Raw genomic sequence first — 22,500 nt, 5'->3', positions numbered from 1 at the left:
ATCTTAGTGCAGTTCTGGACCTCATCTCCTGTCACGCAACGCCGGCGTTGCGTGACAGGAGAGGGAGTCCAGAACTGGACTAGTGGCATCTATGGTTGGGAGTGAGTTTGACTCGGATAAACCTGAGGCTCAACGTTCTTATCTTTTTGCGATTCCAACCTGGAAAGTTTCTTAACATTGTTCTTCAAGTTGTGTGGTATACTAAGGTCGTGTTCTATTGGGATCAACCGTTTTTAGTTGGTTGGGTTTTTTAGTGTTCTATTTGGAAAAAACCGTTTTCGGTTGGTTTGGTTGATCAACTTTTTCAACCGGCATCAAATTGAAACGGTTGAAAAAGGATTGCCAGCGACCGCTGTCGTTTACTTGGGCCATTTAAAGTTTGCCGCGGGCTCCTGACGTGTTGCTTTCCGTCGACTTGTCAACGCTGAGACTACAAACTGAGTTGTTCTTTATTGTCTCATACAATAAAAAAAATCTACATTGTTAATGTCAAAAAAAAAGTTAATTTTCCTGTTAGACTACAATTTTACATTTATTTTACCTTTGTTTATGCTAACCACAAAGACAAAAACAAATCAAATGAGCAAAATAAAGCCGACGTTCTTCACAGTCTCTCAGCCTCTTATTTTCTTAGTAAGTTCTTAAAATTTTGGATCATCATCTCAGCCTGAACGTTCTTATAAAATGGTTCCAATAAAAAAAGAGAGTTTATTAAAGTGGTTTCGAGGAGATTTGCTGAGTTTAAAACCACTCAATCTTAGTTAACATTGGGTCCGTACGGCATTTGCTACCACTCCTGATAGTTAGTGAAGTTTTGTACATTTCGCCTGCAGTGCCATTGGGCTCAATTCAAGAGCTTCCTGCTGAATCGTGCGGCGAAATCAAAGCGAGTGAAGGAAGCAAAGTCAGTGTTGACAGCAAGCACTGGATATACTCAGATGAAAATGCTGGTCAGCCCATCCAAGCTACTTGTCAAGGTCTAGATCTGTGTTACTTATTAGTTCTTTTTGTGCAAAATGCAAATCTTTGAAGATCTCCTACTCCGGTTTGAGGCCATGCACTAAGTAACTCAACAAATGAAAGTAAGACAGTAATGTGCAAACCTGGAGCTTTTCTCCAGGCGTCTTTGGAAAATTCTTCAGTTCCTTACTTAGAGCTGCTATGACCATTCCCATATAGAAAGTCATTTGAATACAACAACTTGTTGACATGAACTCTTTTGGGCTCAACATGTCTGCCATTTAACAGCCCGACTGGCAATATTTTTCTTTTCTTCCCACGAAAACATCCTGTTTTCAAAACTAGAGAATAGAGCCATTAAGATCAAATTCAAGTTGAAGTTTATTATTCACACTTATTCAAAATGGCCTTACGGCCTTATGTGCTACCAAGCACGAAGAGGGTTAAGTAAGTAAGTAAGTTATTCAAAATGGAAATTACAATGCAAGAATAAGTAAGTGCAAAAAGAAGAGAATGAGATAAATAATAGGAAATTTAACTTGCAAGGGAGAGTGTGTAGTGGCTAAAGACGACAAGCTTTCGAGTTGGCAACTACCACAATGCAGGTATAAAATATTGCAATCAGAGCAGGGCAGTGAGCAACAAAGATTCCAACTCGAATTCGTGGGCTTTCAATGAAAAAGTCGCAATCTATTCAAGACAGTTGTTTGTTCAAACTACTCCTTTGTACATGCAGTCGATTGATATCATGACAATTTTTGTTGCTGGTCGATGATGTTGCAATGCTCTACAAAAAAACATGTATAACAATGTTTTTTTTTTATGTTCAGAGGTGTGGCAAAAAATCAACAAAGATCCGGTCTGCTTTAAAGCTCGAGATGATCAATACGGTGCCTTCAACATGACTAAAACCGGAAATGTAAAGGCCATGAAGCTCGTGCACAGAAGTGGATCCATCAAATGCCACACCGCTTACGATGCTTCCTACTGGAGCTGTACCAACTTAAACTACTATGCAAGCAACACATTTATGACGATCATCACAAATGCCAACAAAAAAGCCCTTCTGCCAACAGAAAAAGATTTGAAAGGTGGATCCCACGGCAAACACTTCTATGTTCTTGAAGGAATAAAGCAAGGATCAACAGAGCTTGTTCTAAGCAGCCATACCAGTCCATTACGTTTGTTGAAGAACCAGGAATTGCAGATATGGTATGGACAGGACTGGGTAGATTTGTCCGAGGAAAATAACAGTGGTACCACTTGCGTCGATGTATTTGCCTGGTACATGTAAAACTGAAACGTCAGTTTGCAGTAAAAGAAACTGCAGTTACTGTGGCTATCGACATTTAGAAGTTCGAAAAGGTCACAGTTTTTTCACCCGCTAGTTTCTTGTTTCTCTTCCGTCTTTACCTTGTTGTGCACATATCAACAAAAGCATCCAGAAATATTAAATATTAAACTAAATGCTAAATATTAAACTAAGCCAGTTTGCATAAATCATACTGACCGTACTGCTGCAAACATTGCTTTCAGTTATCCTGTACATTTTATGGTATTAAGTTAACGAATACATTTTATACATTAATAACCTGTTATTATATATGAATAATTACTGGCCCCCATGAAATCCTATTGTTCTCCCTCTGCATTAAATCAACGATTGCAGTCTTGAATTGAAAATGCTAAATCAACTGTCTGAGGAAAACGGGGGCGAAGATCATAGGTTCACTTGATTTCATATCCGCAGTTTACATATGATTCATTTCATATATACCATTTCATCATTGATTCGTTCCTCACGGGACCATTAGAACTCACAAATGACCAGCTCTCAACGTCAGTGGCTTCATAGCTCAGTTGGTTAGAGCGTCGCACCTGAATCGCGAGGTCACAGGTTCAAATCCCGTTGAAGTCCTGAATTTTTCAGGCTTCTCTACGCACGCAATTCCAAAAATTGCGTTCATAACTGCGAAGATCATAGCTTTACTTGGCGGTCTTTTTTGTTAGCAAGGATATTATCACAGCTGTTATCAGGGCTAATATCAATACTAAACGCGCTACCTCCAACGGGCTGATTTAACACTATTTCTCTTCTTTTATAGTCGGACTAAAAGTCATGATCTGTAGTTTCATTAGGTTTGCTTTGTTTTGAAAAGTACTTCTCAAACTCATTAATACGTCATAAGACTTTTAGCCAATCGGAGAGCCCTATTTTAGTCAGGTGCATGTGTCTTGATACCTAATGAAACTACAGATCAAGAAATGCCCGAGTTAGTTCAAAAACTGATCAAGCCACTGATCACTTGAATTTTAATGAACCTTTATGCTAATAAACCTTCCGAAAAAAGAAACAAATAAACTACCGCACACAATGCATTTCAAATTTCGCGATTATTCTACGTAAAACTTTCGTGGTACCTTTTCCAGGGCCTGGTTGTTCAAAACCCGATTAACGCTAATCTCAGATTAAAAATTAACCAAGAAGTTTATTTCTCTAATCCCAAATGCTTTTCAACGCTGACATTTGGCAAAACTTTACATAAGAAGAAGTAAATCTTGAAAAACAAACATAAGAAAAAGAAACTTTCACCAACAAGTTGAAAACATGAAACAAAAGTTTAAGCTAATCCTGGATTAAGTTAATCGGCTTTCGAACAACCGGGCCCAGGCCAGGGAATAGTAAAACGAATTTGGAGATCCGATAGTTCAGCGAAAGAGCACCCATTTTAGCAATGTCTTTGAAAAGTCCACCGCAGTCTAAAACTGGCACTTGTACCCTTCTTTTTTCTTTCGGCGAAAATGTTCACAGCCCAATTATTTTGATATTTAGTTGAAACTGGAACGGCCTCGTAAACCGAATCACTTTCTTGGGAAGACGATTTTGACAGGCGAAAACGACGTGATTCTGACTAGCTCCTGCTTATCATTCAATATTATTATTAATATGTGGTTTGAGTCGGTGTATACACCAAGAAGAGGACTATTTGTTCTTTTGTGTAGCACCCGCCTTATAGGCAAATTGATGAAATAAATTAATATATAAATAAATTAATATAAAAATAAATAAACAATTTTGAGAAATGTCAGAGGCCCCAAACGGTAGTCTTCGATTAAATATGTGTTCGGGAGAGTAAAACCGCTCTAATAATTTCGGTTCTACGTTGCCAAACAGCTACAGACCTTTTTACTAAAACATCGGCTAAAATATTCGCAGCCAGGTAAAAGTAGTCCCTTACGTTTTCGGAAGGGATATCTTTGCAATTTTTGGCACTTAAAAAGGTCACCTGGTAGTTTCGGTCGGGTTGGAAGTTCTTAGAAGGTAACTTTCAGCTAGCAATTTCTGAAATTGAGATATTATTCCCTAAACTTTTTGGACTCTTCAATTTTCAGCTAAGATATCGGAACACATCAAATTTTTCTAGTTGATAAAAACATCTCTTATACAGTTCTTATACATTACAAGGAGCCTAACAATGTCTCTCAAAGGCTTTTGGCTTAATTTGCTCGCTGGGTGCCCTAGAAATGTTACAGTGTATTTTATTTTATTTTTTAGTCGTGATCACGTTCTCACAATGTTGCTGTCGCCAATCAACTCATAAACACAATGTACAGCTCGGTAAAGGAGCCTCTTGTAAGGCCGCCAGCAGTTTGTAATACTCCATGTTCCTTGTCATATAGTGTACTTGGACAGGCAATACTTACTTCATGTGCACTGACCTTGTAGCGTCTGGATGATTTTTCCGATATAGTTTTTAATACTTATATACAGTAATGATAACAATATTTTTTGGGGGGAACCTGGGAATTTTGTAGGGGGTAGGGGGTGGGGGGGGGGGGGGAAGCCTCTTCCCCTCAAATACCCTAGTTAAAACCCTGAATTTCGGCAGAAATTCATTCATTCTGCAAACATTAAATTCCACATAATTTGCGATTCCTCTTGTCAAATACCACTGCTAGTGCTTATCAACAACTGGGATTTTATTCCCGGAGTGAACATGTGTGAATTAACAATTGAGTGTGGATTGAATCCAGTTTGTTCGAGTACCGGATATGTCTACAAAACGGGCAAAGTTTGCGAAAATGTAAGCTTCAATTTTGTTTGGCAATGTCAACCACTGGAACTACAGCGCATGCTCGTTTTTGTAGGCCAATTACGCAGGAGTAAGAACATTAACGATGAAAAAAAAATGTTGACAGAATCTCATGCTTGTTTTGAGAAGTAGGGATACTGTTTAATCAAACTTCCGGTGTCTAGCGAGTGCTCAGGTGTTGAATATCACTATATTTAAGTTGTTGAAAATAGCGAAGTGGGGAAACTGTTGCAGTTCAATGTGAGGCTAAATGAATTGACGATAATCAGTTTTATGATTTTCTTAGCCAAATTTCAGTGAAAAATAGCTGTGTTTAAGGTGAGTATACCATGACATAATGTAATTTCGTAATCAGAGAGTTTTTCTGTGGAGGATACATACGGCGCTTCGTATTCTCGGTTTTCCAGTTTCAGTTTCGTCGGCTCTATAACATATTTTAGCTTAAAATGAACTGGAAGCACTAAAATACAATCCAGCACGGGTTCCATCCATCGGAAGGAAAAAGAAGTCATAATTTCTAAAAACACTACGTAATATACAGTCTTCTTGAAAAATATGGGTTTTGCTTCGACGGCTTCCGTGGAAGAAAAGCAGCAAGATTTTCTTCTTGGTTATGGTTTTCTTCCGTTTTATTGCTTTAGCTATTTTTTCGCTGTTTTATGGTCATTCTAAAAATTCTACAGCTTCTTACAATGCGGAGCCGCCGAAAACGCTGAATTACTTCAGTGATAGAGCAGTGAGTATATCAAACCCCACGTCATATGACCTCTTGGGATCCAACAGGACTAACACATGTCAGAGTTGTATTTTCCTCATTTTCTCTCCTTCTTTTAATTCGTTTTGGCTTTCATTTGTTTGATCGGTTCCTTGATAACTTATTTCTTCATCTTTTTGTTTCATAAAGAATTAATTCAAATTGTGTTGAGCGAGTTTTCTTTTCATAGCCTCGGTTCACTTTACACTCGAGCGACACTGAATTCACTCCCATTTCAAGCCTAGCGTCGACCTCAATGAAGTACTGTAAAAATATAAAGCAAATTTTATTATCAACGAAGTTAAATATACTACTTATAAAGAAAAAAAAATTCTAACGGAAAATTCGCAATCTTTCAAAAGATTTTTCCTACCGGCGGTGAGCTTTCAAAAAATGTCGGCCGATTGCCGAATTTTTGTGTTCAGCAATGCGTTGGTCAAGGTGTCGGGCTGTATACCCAACATAATCTGCATCACACAGATCACATTTAAAATAATAAACAAAACATTTGTGATTCACAATTGACGGCTTGATTTGGCCCCAATTTTTTGCTCACTAAACCGGTTGTACTGTGACTAAGATCGCGTAATTGTTTCCCGACTGTATTGCCAGCCACTTGATCTTTAAATGGAATTTAAGGTCTTAAGAAAGTGCAAGGGCAAATTTGATAGCTTATTCTACGAAATGCTCTTCAAATTCGCAATGGAAAGTCCTTTTTTCACTTCCGCCATGTTGTTTGATGTGAATCACGAGTTTGAAACAAAAACTAAGTAGAGTGTAGTTTACAGAGTATAGATTTTCTTGCAACTTAGCCAAATATGTTTCTTTCAGAGGGGCGACGCCTTTTACGTATATTTGGAGTCAAAACTAACCACATCTTCTGTAGACTCGCCACAAGTCGACCTCACGATAACCCCAGAAGTGATTTTTCGTACGCGAAGTGAATGAGCGAGCGACGAAGTCGCGAGAGGTCGACTTGTCTCGCTTGCAAAGTTTTCATTTGCGTCTCGCGCCAAAAAGGGGATGACGTCATTCGCAAGCCCTGAACTTGATGGCGCAATCCGACGAAAACAGTCGAACATGTTTGTTTCTACGAAATGGAAAGAGGAAATTTGTTAACTTTGTGCTAAAGGTATCAGAAACAAAGATGAAATAAAACGAAAGCTTTTGTTCAATCCCGAGTCGCCGCTTGGAAAGGAGATCTCCAGTGGTATTTTCTGGACCAACACTTGTGCTTTGATTTGTGCTGATAGAAACGAAAGACTAATATATTCGAAAGATTAGCAAGTAAGGGAAAGCTTCGAATCGTCAAGAAAGTCAATTGATTTCACTCATGAAAGATCAGGTATGCTTCCGTGTAGGAGACGTACTAGACCGGGATTAAAAGATACATCTTAGTCAAACTTAAGCTTACCATTTAGCGATGCAATGACTCTCGTCGATGAATACACATGCATCTTAAAATTTTTGTTCCATTCGACAAAAAATGTGTTAATAGTCGTTGGGAATCGCCTCGGGACTTCCAGACACCCGTTTATACTTAAGATTTTAAATGTGTTGTCTCCTAAATAGCGACCGGCTAGAGACCAAATCTTTCGTGAGTGAAATCAGTGGAAGAATTACGAAGACGATAGCATTGCCACCCGCTCCAAGTGAACGACCAAAAGCGTACGGGACTAGTTCAAAGGTCAGACTTTTCCCAGCTCCGGTTGGAGAAGACACAAACAGATCTATGCAAGACAGATATTCTTCAATTATTTTCCTTTGATGGTCGCGTAATTTGGAATATCCGGTAGCCTTAGTAGCATGTTTGAAAATCACGCTTCACTGCGTGTGGCAAATTTTGATTGACAACTCTATCCCCTGGGGTCCACGAGGACTACTCTGATTGGCCTAGCTCAGCGACCCGTTTTTGGGTCGCTAAATTGGCGCCAATCAATTATGAAAAGTCCTTCGTTCCGCGCGTATCTAGACGAAGGACTTTTCGAAAGTCTACATCTTCTGATGCCAGGTTTTTACGCTCCTTCACGGTTTATCGAGTCTCAACCGGGAAACTTTTTCTTTTTAATGTAATTCATCATCCTACAGACACAACCGGGTTCCTTTCTGGATCTATCTACAGTAGTTTCGCAAAAGGAAACTGATTTTAAAATCACCATTCTGACATTTCTCCCAGAAATTACGTCCACGTGTTTGTAATTTCTGTTCGCATGAAATGTCGCTAAATTTACAGCAGTTCAAAGAACGAGCTAGAATTTAAGAGATACATGTACTCGGAAAAAACTCATTTATCTTTGAGACGGAAATAAGGTTGGAACGCGGAGACACACTGAGGGTCGTGACCAGAAATACTAAGGCCGGGGACACTTAGTTTCGTGTATATAAAGTACCAAACGATCTTACTAAATATAAAGTTTTGCTAAATATGGCGCACCAGAACATTTTCGAGTCAGCGCTTAACCCTAATTACTAAAGATCAGTGCCTAACCCAGCAGTAATTCTCTGCGTAAACAGAGTGTTGTTTATCTGCAAAGGCAGATTAACACTGTGGTTGTCTGGTATTGCCACGTAACGTCACCAAATGTTGCCCTTGTATATGTGTCACGAAGTGTCTCAACTTATTTTGGAGTATCCATTTTTCAGTCATACTCAAACTCGTCGCCATCTTGATCTTGACGAGAGGGGCTTGGGGTCTAATATCTTTTAATTTTGACGAGTCGGCCACACCATCAGATTTTTCAACCACTCGAGCAAGTAAAACTTGTTATAAATAAAATTGTCCTTGTTGAGGGAGTTATGTATTCATGAAGTGCTTCCTGCTACGGGTATTTCCCATCCACACAGAACTCAAATGTTTTGAACAAATGTTTCATTCCCATAATCATCAGCAGATTTCTCATGGGGAATACAACAATAAAATGGCTCGTTATGAACTCATACTATGTTTACTCCAACACTGATGTCATAATCTGATAGTTCTTGTTTGTCTGCATACACAAATCAAATTTTAAAGAACTAGCTCTTTATATCTTTTAAAACGTAAGGCCTCTAAACAGAACTGCCAGTGCACATGGCTGAGAAAGCAAATGGATCCGATATCAACTCAGTTGCCGAGACAGGAAAGCTGGATTCCGACGAAGACACCTTGAAAGGTGAGTTCGAGTATGCTGCTTGCTTTCAGTCTGTATGCTGATGCTAAAAAACAAACCAGGTCCGAATTCACTACTCGGGTTGTTAACAACGGCAGGCTAATTCTACATGTCCCATACCTCGAATGTTAACGCAGCCATTTCAAGTAACAAACCAGAAGTTAACGAGTACAGGAAGGGGACCCCTTGATTTGCATTCTCCAGGCATTGAAAGCTTTGGAAGAAGCATAGTTAATCGAGGGACTGGTTATGAAACCTTAAAACCTTCAAAAGCGTTAACAATGTTGTCGCAATAGACCTTTTTGCAGATACGGCGGCCAGGTTGATTTCTATTGTTTCAAATAACTATTATGGGATGCCCAGGGGGCAAAACGTATTAATTTGTCCCCTGAGCATCCCATAGTGTCTTTCGATACAATAAAAATCAAAATGGCCGCCGTATCTGCAAAAGGGTCTGATGTTGAATGTTGAATTGACCGTGACCCTGTACAATCTTTTGTTTGGGTCTCGCACGGGTTCCCAAATTAGTCGCACATAATTCAATCGAAGGATTTGATTGGTTATCGTATCGAAAAAAGGTGTGTTTTGTGCAGGGTCAAGGCCAAAAATACGGACAAAAACATCAAACAAAGGAACTTGTCGAGTTTCATAACCCTCTCCATGCATTAACTATGGAAGAAGTGAGACCACCAATTCCTGATTCCAGTTTAATTGTTACTGCGTAATTTTCCATAAAATAATGGCTGTCATTCACCGTCTTTGTTCTTTAGAGTTCTGGGAAGGTTAGCTAAGCTTCCCTGAATTTCAAATTCTGAACAAAGTCAAGCATTTTAAAATTTGTCGTGGGACAAGCGGAAGATGTTTGTTATCCAATAAAAGGCAAGGATGAACATTTTACCGTTGTGTGCCGACGTTCGAGACAAAATTTTGAATTTGGTAATCTTACATCGTTTTGCATAGGAAAATAAAAATTTACTATAATGTAAACCATACTTCACTTGCAGCACGATTTTACCTCTCATTAAAACCAGCTTTGTTTTCATGTTTTTGCAACCTTGAAGGCCGAGACGCACTAGGCGACAGGTCTCTGCAACAAGTTGCTCCGTTTTTACTACTTGCAAAACAAGTCGCTGCGACACCACGCCATGTTCGGTGCATACGCAGTGATCTCGTATGAGGGGGAATGTGAACTAGGTTGGTAATTTGATATGGCTGACCATATGACGCTCTATCATTGGTTCATTTATATTTTGTCGCAACGACTTGTTGCCGGAACTGTACACACGATGCGACAACGCTGCTATCGCTAATTTTGTCGCTGCGATAAGTCGCACGAGTTCAAACTGGTTTGAATTCGTGCGACTGATCGCGGCGACAAAGTTCTGCCGCCGCGACAATGATTTTCATGAAATTGTCCCTGTCACACAAGGCGAATTGTTGCGACGAGTCGCACCAAATAATCAAACCGGGTCGACAAGACGAAAGTTAATTATTTGGTAGTGAAGTCAAAGCATTTTCTTGGCTCCTGCTAAAGCCTGGTGATAAATATTTGAAAAAAATGCTTGAGATAATCTCTTCAGTTTTTGCCCGAGCGCTTTTAATTTGTTTTCTTGGGTGTAATCTTAAACTGGTTTATCTAAAGCTTTAAACCTGCTTGAACTGTCCTTCGTTGTCGAGCCAAGTGTAAAATTGTCCAACTCTCCATTTTGTCATTGCCTAAATTTTTTGTCCAAAATTGTAGTCTTGAAAACTAGACTTATCATTGGAGAAATGTAGCATCGCGTCCAAGTGAAACTGCAAACGACACGCTACTTCTTGTCGTTAAATCATGTAATTTCTCTTTTTCTAACATTTCTCTCTTTTTGAGAAGCTCCTCGACATCTGCAGTCTCAAGGAATCAGCTAAAATCAAGCACGTTTCCTTGAATTTTAGAAAAAACGCAAATTTCTGCCTGACCACGGGACTAGTTCAAAGGTCAGACTTTTCCCAGCTCCGGTTGGAGAAGACACAAACAGATCTATGCAAGACAGATATTCTTCAATTATTTTCCTTTGATGGTCGCGTAATTTGGAATATCCGGTAGCCTTAAGCCCCGGCAAAACTATCGAACAAAGTTGGATTCAACCTTCCAACTTTGCTCGATCCAACATTGTTGGACCGTTTGGCCGCCTATGTTGGAGGCTGTTTGTCCAACAATTTTTGCCCGATCAAATGTTGGATAGAGTTTGCTTTTGATCAAACATTTTGCTCAACAACGAAAAAATGTTAGAGTGTTTTGCCGCCCTTCCAACAAAGTTGTATCCTGAAGCAGGTCACGTTCGCTCTGCCAGCCAATCAAGAATCGCTATTTTATTTTCAAGCCTAGGCTTCTCGCGTCATTTGCAAAACAAAGATGGCAGTAGTGGCCTACTTGGTGGAATTCCCAACTTGTTTCCTTCAAGTGCCTTAAGAAAGCAACACTTATTCGATATGCCACCATCTGATGCGCGGCCATTAGTTCCCACATCTGCATAGAGAACGTCACAATCGGGACCAGCAATAGCCAATAGGACAATGGAATGCATGTGACGGTTTACAGTTATAATAATGAGATCCCGAGTTTGGAGGAGGTTGGAGGGTAATATGCTTCCCGTCGATGGCTCCCAAGCATTCGGAAAGTTCCTTTTCTCTTCAAACTGTTTTGCAATCTGTAGCCATTCCTGCTCAGACGAAGGCACTTTTAAGTAAGAAGGGCCCAGCCTTTTGGTTATTGCTTCACATACTTCCGTCACAAAGTAAGATATTGCAAGTCTACTGATCCTAAATTTAAAATGATGGGATCGAAAACTCTCTCCGGTAGCCAAAAATCTGAGCGTTAAAGCCAGCCTTTCAGCGGGAATAATCGGTTCACCGCCCATTTTGGTGCTCTGTTTGCATATGTCCGGTTCAATTGCGTTCAAAATTTCTTTGAACTGATCCGGGCTCATTCGCATCATCTCCTTAAATGCAGGCGTATCCTGCAGCGATAATTGTATTACAGTTTGGAACATTCCCTTTTCGGATCGTTCTTTTAGCCATTCACTAGTTTTCCCTCGCTTGACACGGTCATTTGGGTCCCCTAACAGCTCGAGAACCATAAACGCTACAAGAGCTTTTAGTTTGTGTGTTAGCGCCATATTTTCAAATTTAGCGCCAACGTGCACCGGTAGCTTGTTTCGTCTAGCAATGTTGGATACAGTCTTGCCACTATCTCAACATTCACATCCAACAATGTTGGATGTTGGATCCAACTTTGTTCGATAGTTTTGCCAGGGCTTTAGTAGCATGTTTGAAAATCAATCTTCACTGCGTGTGGAAAATTTTGATTGACAACTCTATCACCTGTGGTCCACGATGACTACACTGAGTGGCCTACCTAAGCGACACGTATTTGGGTACCTAAATTGTCGCCAATCAATTATGAAAAGTCCGTTCCGCGCGTATCTAGACGAAGGACTTTTCGAAAGTCTACATCTTCTGATGCCAGGTTTTTACGCTCCTTCACGGTTTATCGAGTCTCAACCGGGAAACTTTTTCTTTTTAATGTAATTAATCATCCTACAGACACAACCGGGTTACTTTCTGGATCTATCTACAGTAGTTTCGCAAAAGGAAACTGATTTTTAAATCACCATTCTGACATCTCTCCCAGAAATTACGTCCACGTGTTTGTAATTTCTGTTCGCATGAAATGTCGCTAAATTTACAGCAGTTCAAAGAACGAGCTAGAATTTAAGAGATACATGTACTCGGAAAAAACTCATTTATCTTTGAGACGGAAATAAGGTTGGAACGCGGAGACACACTGAGGGTCGTGACCAGAAATACTAAGGCCGGGGACACTTAGTTTCGTGTATATAAAGTACCAAACGATCTTACTAAATATAAAGTTTCGAGTCAGCGCTTAACACTAATTACTAAAGATCAGTGCCTAATTCAGCAGTTATTCTCTGCGTAAACAGAGTGTTGTTTATCTGCAAAGGCGGATTAACACTGTGGTTGTCTGGTATTGCCACGTAACGTCACCAAATGTTGCCCTTGTATATGTGTCACGAAGTGTCTCAACTTATTTTGGAGTATCCATTTTTCAGTCATACTCAAACTCGTCGCCATCTTGATCTTGACGAGAGGGGCTTGGGGTCTAATATCTTTTAATTTTGACGAGTCGGCCACACCATCAGATTTTTCAACCACTCGAGCAAGTAAAACTTGTTATAAATAAAATTGTCCTTGTTGAGGGGGTTATGTATTCATGAAGTGCTTCCTGCTACGGGTATTTCCCATCCGCACAGAACTCAAATGTTTTGAACAAATGTTTCATTCCCATAATCATCAGCAGTTTTCTCATGGGGAATACAACTATAAAATGGCTGGTTATGAACTCATACTATGGTTACTCCAACACTGATGTCATAATCTGATAGTTCTTGTCTGCCTTCATATACAAATAAAATTTTAAAGAACTAGCTCTTTATATCTTTTAAAACGTAAGGCCTCTAAACAGAACTGCCAGTGCACATGGCTGAGAAAGCAAATGGATCCGATATCAACTCAGTTGCCGAGACAGGAAAGCTGGATTCCGACGAAGACACCTTGAAAGGTGAGTTCGAGTATGCTGCTTGCTTTCAGTCTGTATGCTGATGCTAAAAAACAAACCAGGTCCGAATTCACTACTCGGGTTGTTAACAACGGCAGGCTAATTCTACATGTCCCATACCTCGAATGTTAACGCAGCCATTTCAAGTAACAAACCAGAAGTTAACGAGTACAGGAAGGGGACCCCTTGATTTGCATTCTCCAGGCATTGAAAGCTTTGGAAGAAGCATAGTTAATCGAGGGACTGGTTATGAAACCTTAAAACCTTCAAAAGCGTTAACAATGTTGTCGCAATAGACCTTTTTGCAGATACGGTGGCCAATTTGATTTCTATTGTTTCAAATAACTATTATGGGATGCCCAGGGGGCAAAACGTATTAATTTGTCCCCTGAGCATCCCATAGTGTCTTTCGATACAATAAAAATCAAAATGGCCGCCGTATCTGCAAAAGGGTCTGATGTACAATCTTTTGTTTGGGTCTCGCACGGGTTCCCAAATTAGTCGCACATAATTCAATCGAAGGATTTGATTGGTTATCGTATCGAAAAAAGGTGTGTTTTGTGCAGGGTCAAGGCCAAAAATACGGACAAAAACATCAAACAAAGGAACTTGTCGAGTTTCATAACCCTCTCCATGCATTAACTATGGAAGAAGTGAGACCACCAATTCCTGATTCCAGTTTAATTGTTACTGCGTAATTTTCCATAAAATAATGGCTGTCATTCACCGTCTTTGTTCTTTAGAGTTCTGGGAAGGTTAGCTAAGCTTCCCTGAATTTCAAATTCTGAACAAAGTCAAGCATTTTAAAATTTGTCGTGGGACAAGCGGAAGATGTTTGTTATCCAATAAAAGGCAAGGATGAACATTTTACCGTTGTGTGCCGACGTTCGAGACAAAATTTTGAATTTGGTAATCTTACATCGTTTTGCATAGGAAAATAAAAATTTACTATAATGTAAACCATACTTCACTTGCAGCACGATTTTACCTCTCATTAAAACCAGCTTTGTTTTCATGTTTTTGCAACCTTGAAGGCCGAGACGCACTAGGCGACAGGTCTCTGCAACAAGTTGCTCCGTTTTTACTACTTGCAAAACAAGTCGCTGCGACACCACGCCATGTTCGGTGCATACGCAGTGATCTCGTATGAGGGGGAATGTGAACTAGGTTGGTAATTTGATATGGCTGACCATATGACGCTCTATCATTGGTTCATTTATATTTTGTCGCAACGACTTGTTGCCGGAACTGTACACACGATGCGACAACGCTGCTATCGCTAATTTTGTCGCTGCGATAAGTCGCACGAGTTCAAACTGGTTTGAATTCGTGCGACTGATCGCGGCGACAAAGTTCTGCCGCCGCGACAATGATTTTCATGAAATTGTCCCTGTCACACAAGGCGAATTGTTGCGACGAGTCGCACCAAATAATCAAACCGGGTCGACAAGACGAAAGTTAATTATTTGGTAGTGAAGTCAAAGCATTTTCTTGGCTCCTGCTAAAGCCTGGTGATAAATATTTGAAAAAAATGCTTGAGATAATCTCTTCAGTTTTTGCCCGAGTGCTTTTAATTTGTTTTCTTGGGTGTAATCTTAAACTGGTTTATCTAAAGCTTTAAACCTGCTTGAACTGGCCTTCGTTGTCGAGCCAAGTAAGTGATCTCTGGTACTAACCAAAGGGATCAGACTAGCTTTCTGGAAACACCTCCCGTACACCAGGTGGTTTGATGCGTTACTTGACTGTAAGCAGTCCCTTTATGAACAGTCCATTGCTCAAAACAGCCAAGCGAAAACTGGAGCTAACGAGCGGAGGGGGGCTGGGAAAGAGTTTCGTTCCCCCTCTCCCCCAGTGTCTTCTCTTTTTTTCGCCTGCTATAGTCTCGCCGGGCTGAGGCCTTTTGCGATGTCTTGCTCCTTCTTGACTATCTAGAAAGGGACTGCTAGCAGTATAATGCTTTACCAAGTGTGCTAACCGGTCGGAATAGTGTTGATAATGGGGAACTTTAGACTGGAGTCTCGCTAACTTAAATGGGAGTATACCCTTTGAACTAAAACTGAAAACTGTATTAAGATGACAAGTTTCCATTTTGAAAGCTATAAACCACTTTCATAAATGGAGACCACCTTGACATTCTTTTGTATTTTTTTTAATTAGACCTACTGCCTTCATTTTGAAAAAAAAAATCTTTTGAAATTTGCGCGTCGTAGCGAGGCTAGAAGGGCTTATTAGAATTCAAACAGAAGAATATTTTATTTGACGGCCATTATGAGAGAGGTCTATGGCATCATCTGAGCGTTACTCCTCCTTTTTTGCTTATCGGATCTTGTTAAGAAAATAAAAGTAGGTTCGCGATTGATTGTTTGCGATGGATAAAAAATTAGTTCCCGTATTGAATCTCGAACTGGTAGCCAAATCTGTAGGGTTTTTGTGAAAGTAACAAAAAAAGACTTTGCAGATCTATAATCTTGGACAAAGCTCTTGGAAAAATTTAAGTCTAAAGTCTTCTATTTATGAGAAAAACTAACGTAGAGAGATTTCGACGTTTCGATGACATCCTGTCATCATTATCAAGAAAATTTCAAAAGTAAATCCAGTAAATCCAGGCTATCGAATGTTTCGATACCAATGTTTATAATGTGGTGAAAAATGCTGTGCAGGCCTTTTGCCGTTTCTTAACCAACATTGGATTAGGGGGAAGGGGAAGGTATGGAGAAGTCAATCCTTTATCACACAGGCAACTAAGGGAATGACTTAAAGTAGTGTGTGTCATTTTCGCAAAGAGTTTTGTCCAAAATTGTAGTCTTGAAAACTAGACTTATCATTGGAGAAATGTAGCATCGCGTCCAAGTGAAACTGCAAACGACACGCTACTTCTTGTCGTTAAATCATGTAATTTCTCTTTTTCTAACATTTCTCTCTTTTTGAGAAGCTCCTCGACATCTGCAGTCTCAAGGAATCAGCTAAAATCAAGCACGTTTCCTTGAATTTTAGAAAAAACGCAAATTTCTGCCTGACCACTTTGCCGTTTTCCGTAGACCCGATGCAATACTTCTCCATTGTCTTTACCGTGTGCTTTATCGAAAATTCCCTCGAAACTTGTGTTTATTTGCGTTTTCTTTTTAGCTAAAGCAAATGCTTTCCTGATAAAAGGGAATGAAATATGCAGAGGGAAAGATTTTAGCGAAGCCATACGAGTTTACACAGAAGGAATTGCGGTTAACTGCAAAGATGAGCTCCTTAAGGCCAAACTTCACAGCAACAGAGCGAAAGCACATTTTAGTTTGGGTGAGTTGTTTGTTGTTGTTTACTATTATCCATGCTTTTCTTAGGGGGGAAGGGAGAAGTGGGTCGACTCGTACAACTGGCGACAAATTTTAGCGCAAAATTACAACGGTCAGCGGATCTTGAAGAAAGTGTTGGGCTGTGTAAGCGAACGATTTAGAACTTTCGCAACGCCAGCGTGTTAAAAGTTCTTAGGCCTTTTTACAACTTCCAACTCGCAAACATCAGAAAAATCAGTCTTGTAAGCCAGTTTCATGGGAGGACATGGACAAGCATAGAATGGAGGCTGATGCATGGATACTTCTTCCACACTACCCTCCATTACATGCTCGTCCCAGTCTAACCGCGTGAGATTATACAAAAACCAAAAGTTGATAATAAATTGCAAATCAAAGAAGATGTACCAAGCTCATAGACAATTTTACAGTTGTAGCTAGGTTAGCTGGCCTAAGAATGGAAGCGAGGCTGCTGTTGACCCTGCTTTGATACAAAACTTCGTGCTTTTGTAATGTTAATGTAGACTAATTAGAATTACAACAACGCGATTTACATGATAAAAGCATCGAGGTCTGTATCAATACAAGGTCACCGGCAGCTTCGCAGCCATTCATAGGCTAGGTCACTGATCAAACAACTGTAAAATGGCCTATTTCCTCCGAATTGGTATCTGGTTACATGCGGATACTCTTTGGGAAGCCTAATATGAACGCTGGTCGAGTCACTTAAAAACGCCTTGTTCGGAAGACGACGTGATGCCGTGATGAGGGTGTTGGATTGACGTGCGTTTTGTGCCTGGTTCCAATCCCGCTCCGATCCCTTTTGGCCTCGAATTTGGAGGTTCTGAGGTCAAGTCTACCATGCTTTGTAACTAACCATCTGGTCGCATCTTTAGCCTCAATAATGCATGCATTTATTCTCACCAATCATCTATTAGAGGACAGACCCATAGCTGACGTCACCATCAAAATCTTTTTAATTCTTTATTTTATACTGAACCTGAACAAACAGATTCCATGTTGCCGTGCGTCTGTTCTGTAATACGGGTAGACCACAGAAGACGTCAAAATGTGGTAAGAACATCAGTGATACACTCAACTATCGCCTGGTGTGCAAATTTTTGGTTCTTACCACATTTTGACGCCATCTGTGATCTATTACTGAACGGACACACGACAACAGGCATTCTACTTGTTAATCATACGCTAGCCTTCGTTAAATCTGAAGAAGAAGACCCAAGACTCAAAACGCCACCTCGCACTGAAATCTTTCTTAAGGTGGTTTATTTACCTTCCTTAACTCGCTGGATAAAAGCGAATTTTTCGTGTTACACTCCCCACCGACGCATGCGCAGCACCAGAGTTTCTTTTGAACCCAACTCCATCCTTCCTTAAACATGCTACATTTAAGGTGGCTCAAAACAGTTTCAACCTTCGAAGACACTCCCTTCAGAACAAATCACGCGACAACACTGTATAGCAATGTTACGGTACCATATGAAACATCGATTATTTTTAAACAAGATGTAGTCATTATTGTGATGTAATAAGTTGCCTTGGGAACGAAAAGGCCCGGCAAAAACACCCTATATTTTGGATTTATTTGCTCGTATCTCAAAAAGGAAGTGTTGACCCCCATTTTTTATTGTTGAAAAGTGATCAGAAGGCCAAGACGAAACTTTCGGCCGATTTGAAAAATTTCTGTACTGGAGAATCAGAGCCACCTTTAAAAAAAATCACAGAATTAAGGTGGCTCTCAATCCGCTATACAGATTTTTTTTTTAACTTTGCAGAAAGTTTCATCTTGCCCTTCTGATTACTTTTCAGAAATAAAAAAATGGGGGTCACCGAGTTCGTTTTTGAGATATAAGGAACTAAAGACAAAGTAAAGAGTGTTTTTGACAGGGCTTACCCGTTGCCACGGTGACATATTACGTCACAATAATGACTGCATGTTGTTCAGCAATAATTCGTGTTTCATTTGGTACCACAACATTGCTAATACATGATACTGCGTTGTAGTGCCAATCCTTTTAATAAGAGTGTTACTTGGAATCGTTGAAACTGGTTTGAGCCGACTTAAGCGAAATGAACTTTCAATATAAACAAGTATTAAGATTTACAATAATCCTCTACAAAAAAAAAAAAAAAGAACGAAAACAATACGGTCTTCTCGGCTTTATGATCGAATCCCTCCGTTGGCTTGCCAAATGCTTTAGAATAATATTTGTTGTTTCTGCCCAAAGTTCTCATCATTGTTTCTTCTACAGGGAATTACATTTATTCGCTGGAGGACGCAAAAGTCGCCACTGGGTTGCAACCATCTCTTGTGTTGGCGTACTTAAGCGGTAAGAACAAGGGAACAGTATTGTTGTTGATACAGTAGTGTAACATTTGTCCATTTTATACAAAAAGACATTTTGTGAGATATTTGCAAGGTCAGAGGGATAAATAGTTCCTTTTATTGAAATCGACCTCCCTTAAATATCATACCATGCATGCATTGACTTTAATTTAGTACTAGTCTAATCCTCCATCAGGTACAAGGAGGCTTTAATAGGTCAGTTTCGTATTGGCTTGTATCGAGCATGAAATGGAGGCTAATGCGGGGGATTTGTTTTCACCTGGAAATGATTTCACCCGCATTAGCCTACATTTCATGCTAGATCCAGTCTAACCGTGAGAATACGAAACTGGCCTATTGAAGATGCCGAAAGCCTCGGTTACAGGTTTTTTTCATGATAAAATGAAACCATAAGCTAACAGAACAATGTTTCTTATTTGAGGACGTATATATACGTTGTTGGTCGTTGCGTGACAAAACATAGGACGTATATATACGTCCTTGGTAGGACGTTTTGGGGATATTTTTTTAACATTAACAAGGTGGTTTATCACATGACGTCACGGCCACCATGTTAGTGTCTCCAAACAGAGATACGGCGGCCATGTTGGTGTCTCGACCCAATCCTCCCGGAATTGAGTTCTATTATTATGCGTTTTCATATGCTGATCACGTGAGTGCAAATCAACAAGTGCATGATACACTAAAGGACAACTTGAAATCAGTTTGTAGTCGAACTTAGTATACCACACAACTTTAAGAACATGTTAAGAACGTTTTCAGGCTCGAATCGTCAAAAGAATAAGAACGTTCAGCCTCTGCCCCAAAATTAGAAGCTCTCATAAAAAAGAGTATAAATTCAATTTTTAGTGTGACCGGACAAATACACATTTGGTTTCAAGCTATAGCAGCTTATAGCAAAGGCGACTGAGCGATGTTCTTTTGGCTTTTCCTAATGGCTTCTCTCTTTTGGACATTTTGAGAGAAGAGCTCCTTATGACACTAACATCAGTTGAGTGAGGGAAGGAGTGACACTTGCACTCGATGCTTCCATGCATTAACGACTTTGGGTTGTCATTTAAACCAATGGCCGCGTCCTTATAGGAATACCGTTGCCAAAGTGCGGGAAGGATGGAAGGCAGTAGGCCACAAACTTGTTTAGAAGAGAGCCAGCCGTGGGAATGGCGGAAATACCGCAACATGGAGGAAGCTAAAACTAACTTCCAGCTGGGCTCACTAGCTCAAAGAAACCTCGGGAAAATACAATCCAAATGGCCACAAATCACAAATAACAAACCAGCTTCTTCCTTGTTTTCGTGGACCGCATCGACGCCCTATCAATCATAGATCATCCAGAGTCAGCGCAATCCTCTGTATTAACAGCGGCGAAAAGCAGTCGAGGTCAGGGGAGGATATTTTATACGTAGAGAATGATTATAGAGAAGAAGTATAAAGGGAATTAGCACAGCTAGGGCTTAAGGCTTACAACAATTTTGAATCAGACAAATGGCACGGAAAAATCATTTCCCCATGCCGAAAACAGGGATTTCTTTATTTTGAAAAATTTAAAAGCTCGTTACAAAAACACTCTTTTTTTATCAAAAACTCAATCATTTTCGAAAATATTTTAAGGGAAGCAGAAACCACAAAGTAATTACCCTCTCGGGGGAGACTTTTTGCAGAATAAGATCATGTACTGAAAATGTAAATTGTATCGTAAATTTGTGGATTCCAGTCGACCCTCGCGGATGTTCAATTTGCATTTGCTCAATACTTGCAAAGTGTTAAATCAAAGACGAGGTATAAAATATATAAGCAATTCATAACACATCAACAGACAATGACCAAACGAAAACCCACCCCCCACCCCGTACCCCCTGTAGAATTAGAGTTGTCAGTTAAACGCTCTCTATATTAAATTGCCATTTGATGCAACACAACCATCCTCAGTCAAAATGTAAATAATTAATGTATCTAAATGTCACAACGAAAGAACGGCAGCAGCTCGAACCACAGTTAATAGACGGGAATGGTTATGAAACCCGACAACTTTGTTTGTTGCGGGTTTTTGTTCTCTTTTTTTGGCCCTGACCGTGCACAAAACACAATTGTTGTTTTCTCCGTACTGAGGGACTAACCAATAGAAACGTGTTGGTTACGTAATTCATGCATAGTGTATGAGAACAAAACAAAAGATTGTGCACGGTCGTGGACTTTCCAACCTAAATCTTGGCATCTTTGTTTGCTCCTTTGATGTTTGCCGAGCTTCCAAACCAGTCCCCTCTATTAACTATGCTCAAACGCACTTCCTAATCTATGATTACTGCGAGTAAGTTAGTAGTATACATACGAAACGTCAAGTAAAAAATAATTTCAAAGGATGCGTTTGTATCTGATGCTTGTCACCGCTCTTTGTGTATTCTTCCTGATAAAACTGAGATGGCCAAAGAAAAAGAGTTTTTAAGAAGAGTAGCTTCTGCTCTGATCTACTATCCTAAGGGAATTCAATGGCTTGTTCGCAATCACATGACACATATCTCATTTGCACCTGTCCCGAGAAAAAACTAGCCAGGTGTGTTTTTAAAACAACACTTTAACTTCTGAGGCTTCTAAGAAGTAAGTGTATGCACATAGCATTGAAGCACCGGGCGGTTCTGAAACACACTTTCAACAGGTATTTCACTTCTAGATTTGTTTCAAAATAATTTAAACGTTCAGTGAGTATATTTGTTATTTTAATTTGGCAACCAATTGTCAATGTACCAATACCTACATCTCCTACGAGCTCTCTACTCAGAACAAGTTATATTTACAAACAACACGCACATTAACAGATATCCTCAGAGAGCAGAAGTCATGGAATTTGTGCTTGACGAGGTCGGAGAATGTAAGATTATCTAAATTAAAGGAAATACTGAAGCGCGAGGAAATATGACCATTAAATTATAGAATCTACAAATTGTTATCTGTTGGAAAGGTAGCTTTGTATGAGTCCATTATAGGACTAATCCACTTAAGTATGCCATAGTGTTCGAGTTTTCCCAATTAAAAGAAATTAATATATAGATTTAGCCAAGCCTAAAAGCGGAGCTCCCGGCTTGTTTATTCGTACTGGCTATAGGATTAGTGAAAATAAAAGGCTTTGGAACTGTCCGCCTCTTGGTTTTCCCAGAAATTGCTTAATTATTTCATTTTCTTCGCTGCCTAACTAGTGAATTCCATGGTTAATTTCACCTGAAAAACCAACTGATCGCATAAATCACGAAGGGATGACTGTGATATCGATTTTTCCAGCGAAATCTA

At 39.8% G+C, this 22,500-nt stretch overlaps 2 protein-coding genes and 1 non-coding gene across 3 annotated transcripts in view; all 3 read left to right on the top strand.

Annotated features, from left to right (window-relative positions):
* LOC138029371 (uncharacterized) overlaps positions 1 to 2,489 on the top strand; it is a 3,674-nt gene extending 1,185 nt beyond the window's left edge. Inside the window, exons 2-3 of the mRNA XM_068877122.1 lie at positions 834 to 977; positions 1,791 to 2,489. Coding sequence (XP_068733223.1) covers positions 834 to 977; positions 1,791 to 2,254 — 608 coding nt within the window. The 3' untranslated portion in view covers positions 2,255 to 2,489. The remainder of the gene's footprint in view (positions 1 to 833; positions 978 to 1,790) is intronic.
* A 316-nt stretch (positions 2,490 to 2,805) lies between these two features.
* On the top strand, positions 2,806 to 2,878 carry Trnas-uga (transfer RNA serine (anticodon UGA)). Its single transcript has one exon. It is a non-coding gene; the product is annotated as a tRNA-Ser (tRNA).
* Positions 2,879 to 5,206: 2,328 nt separating this feature from the next.
* LOC138029370 (uncharacterized) overlaps positions 5,207 to 22,500 on the top strand; it is a 40,145-nt gene continuing 22,851 nt past the window's right edge. Inside the window, exons 1-5 of the mRNA XM_068877121.1 lie at positions 5,207 to 5,372; positions 8,853 to 8,960; positions 13,468 to 13,575; positions 16,699 to 16,860; positions 19,124 to 19,201. Of these exons, the coding sequence (XP_068733222.1) occupies positions 13,494 to 13,575; positions 16,699 to 16,860; positions 19,124 to 19,201 (322 nt within the window). The 5' untranslated portion in view covers positions 5,207 to 5,372; positions 8,853 to 8,960; positions 13,468 to 13,493. The remainder of the gene's footprint in view (positions 5,373 to 8,852; positions 8,961 to 13,467; positions 13,576 to 16,698; positions 16,861 to 19,123; positions 19,202 to 22,500) is intronic.

Source organism: Montipora capricornis, chromosome 13, assembly GCF_036669925.1.
Source record: "Montipora capricornis isolate CH-2021 chromosome 13, ASM3666992v2, whole genome shotgun sequence".
In the NCBI taxonomy this organism is placed as follows: Eukaryota; Metazoa; Cnidaria; class Anthozoa; order Scleractinia; family Acroporidae; genus Montipora; species Montipora capricornis.
Note: the sequence above shows the minus strand (reverse complement) of the source record. Positions and strands in the feature narration are given on the sequence as shown.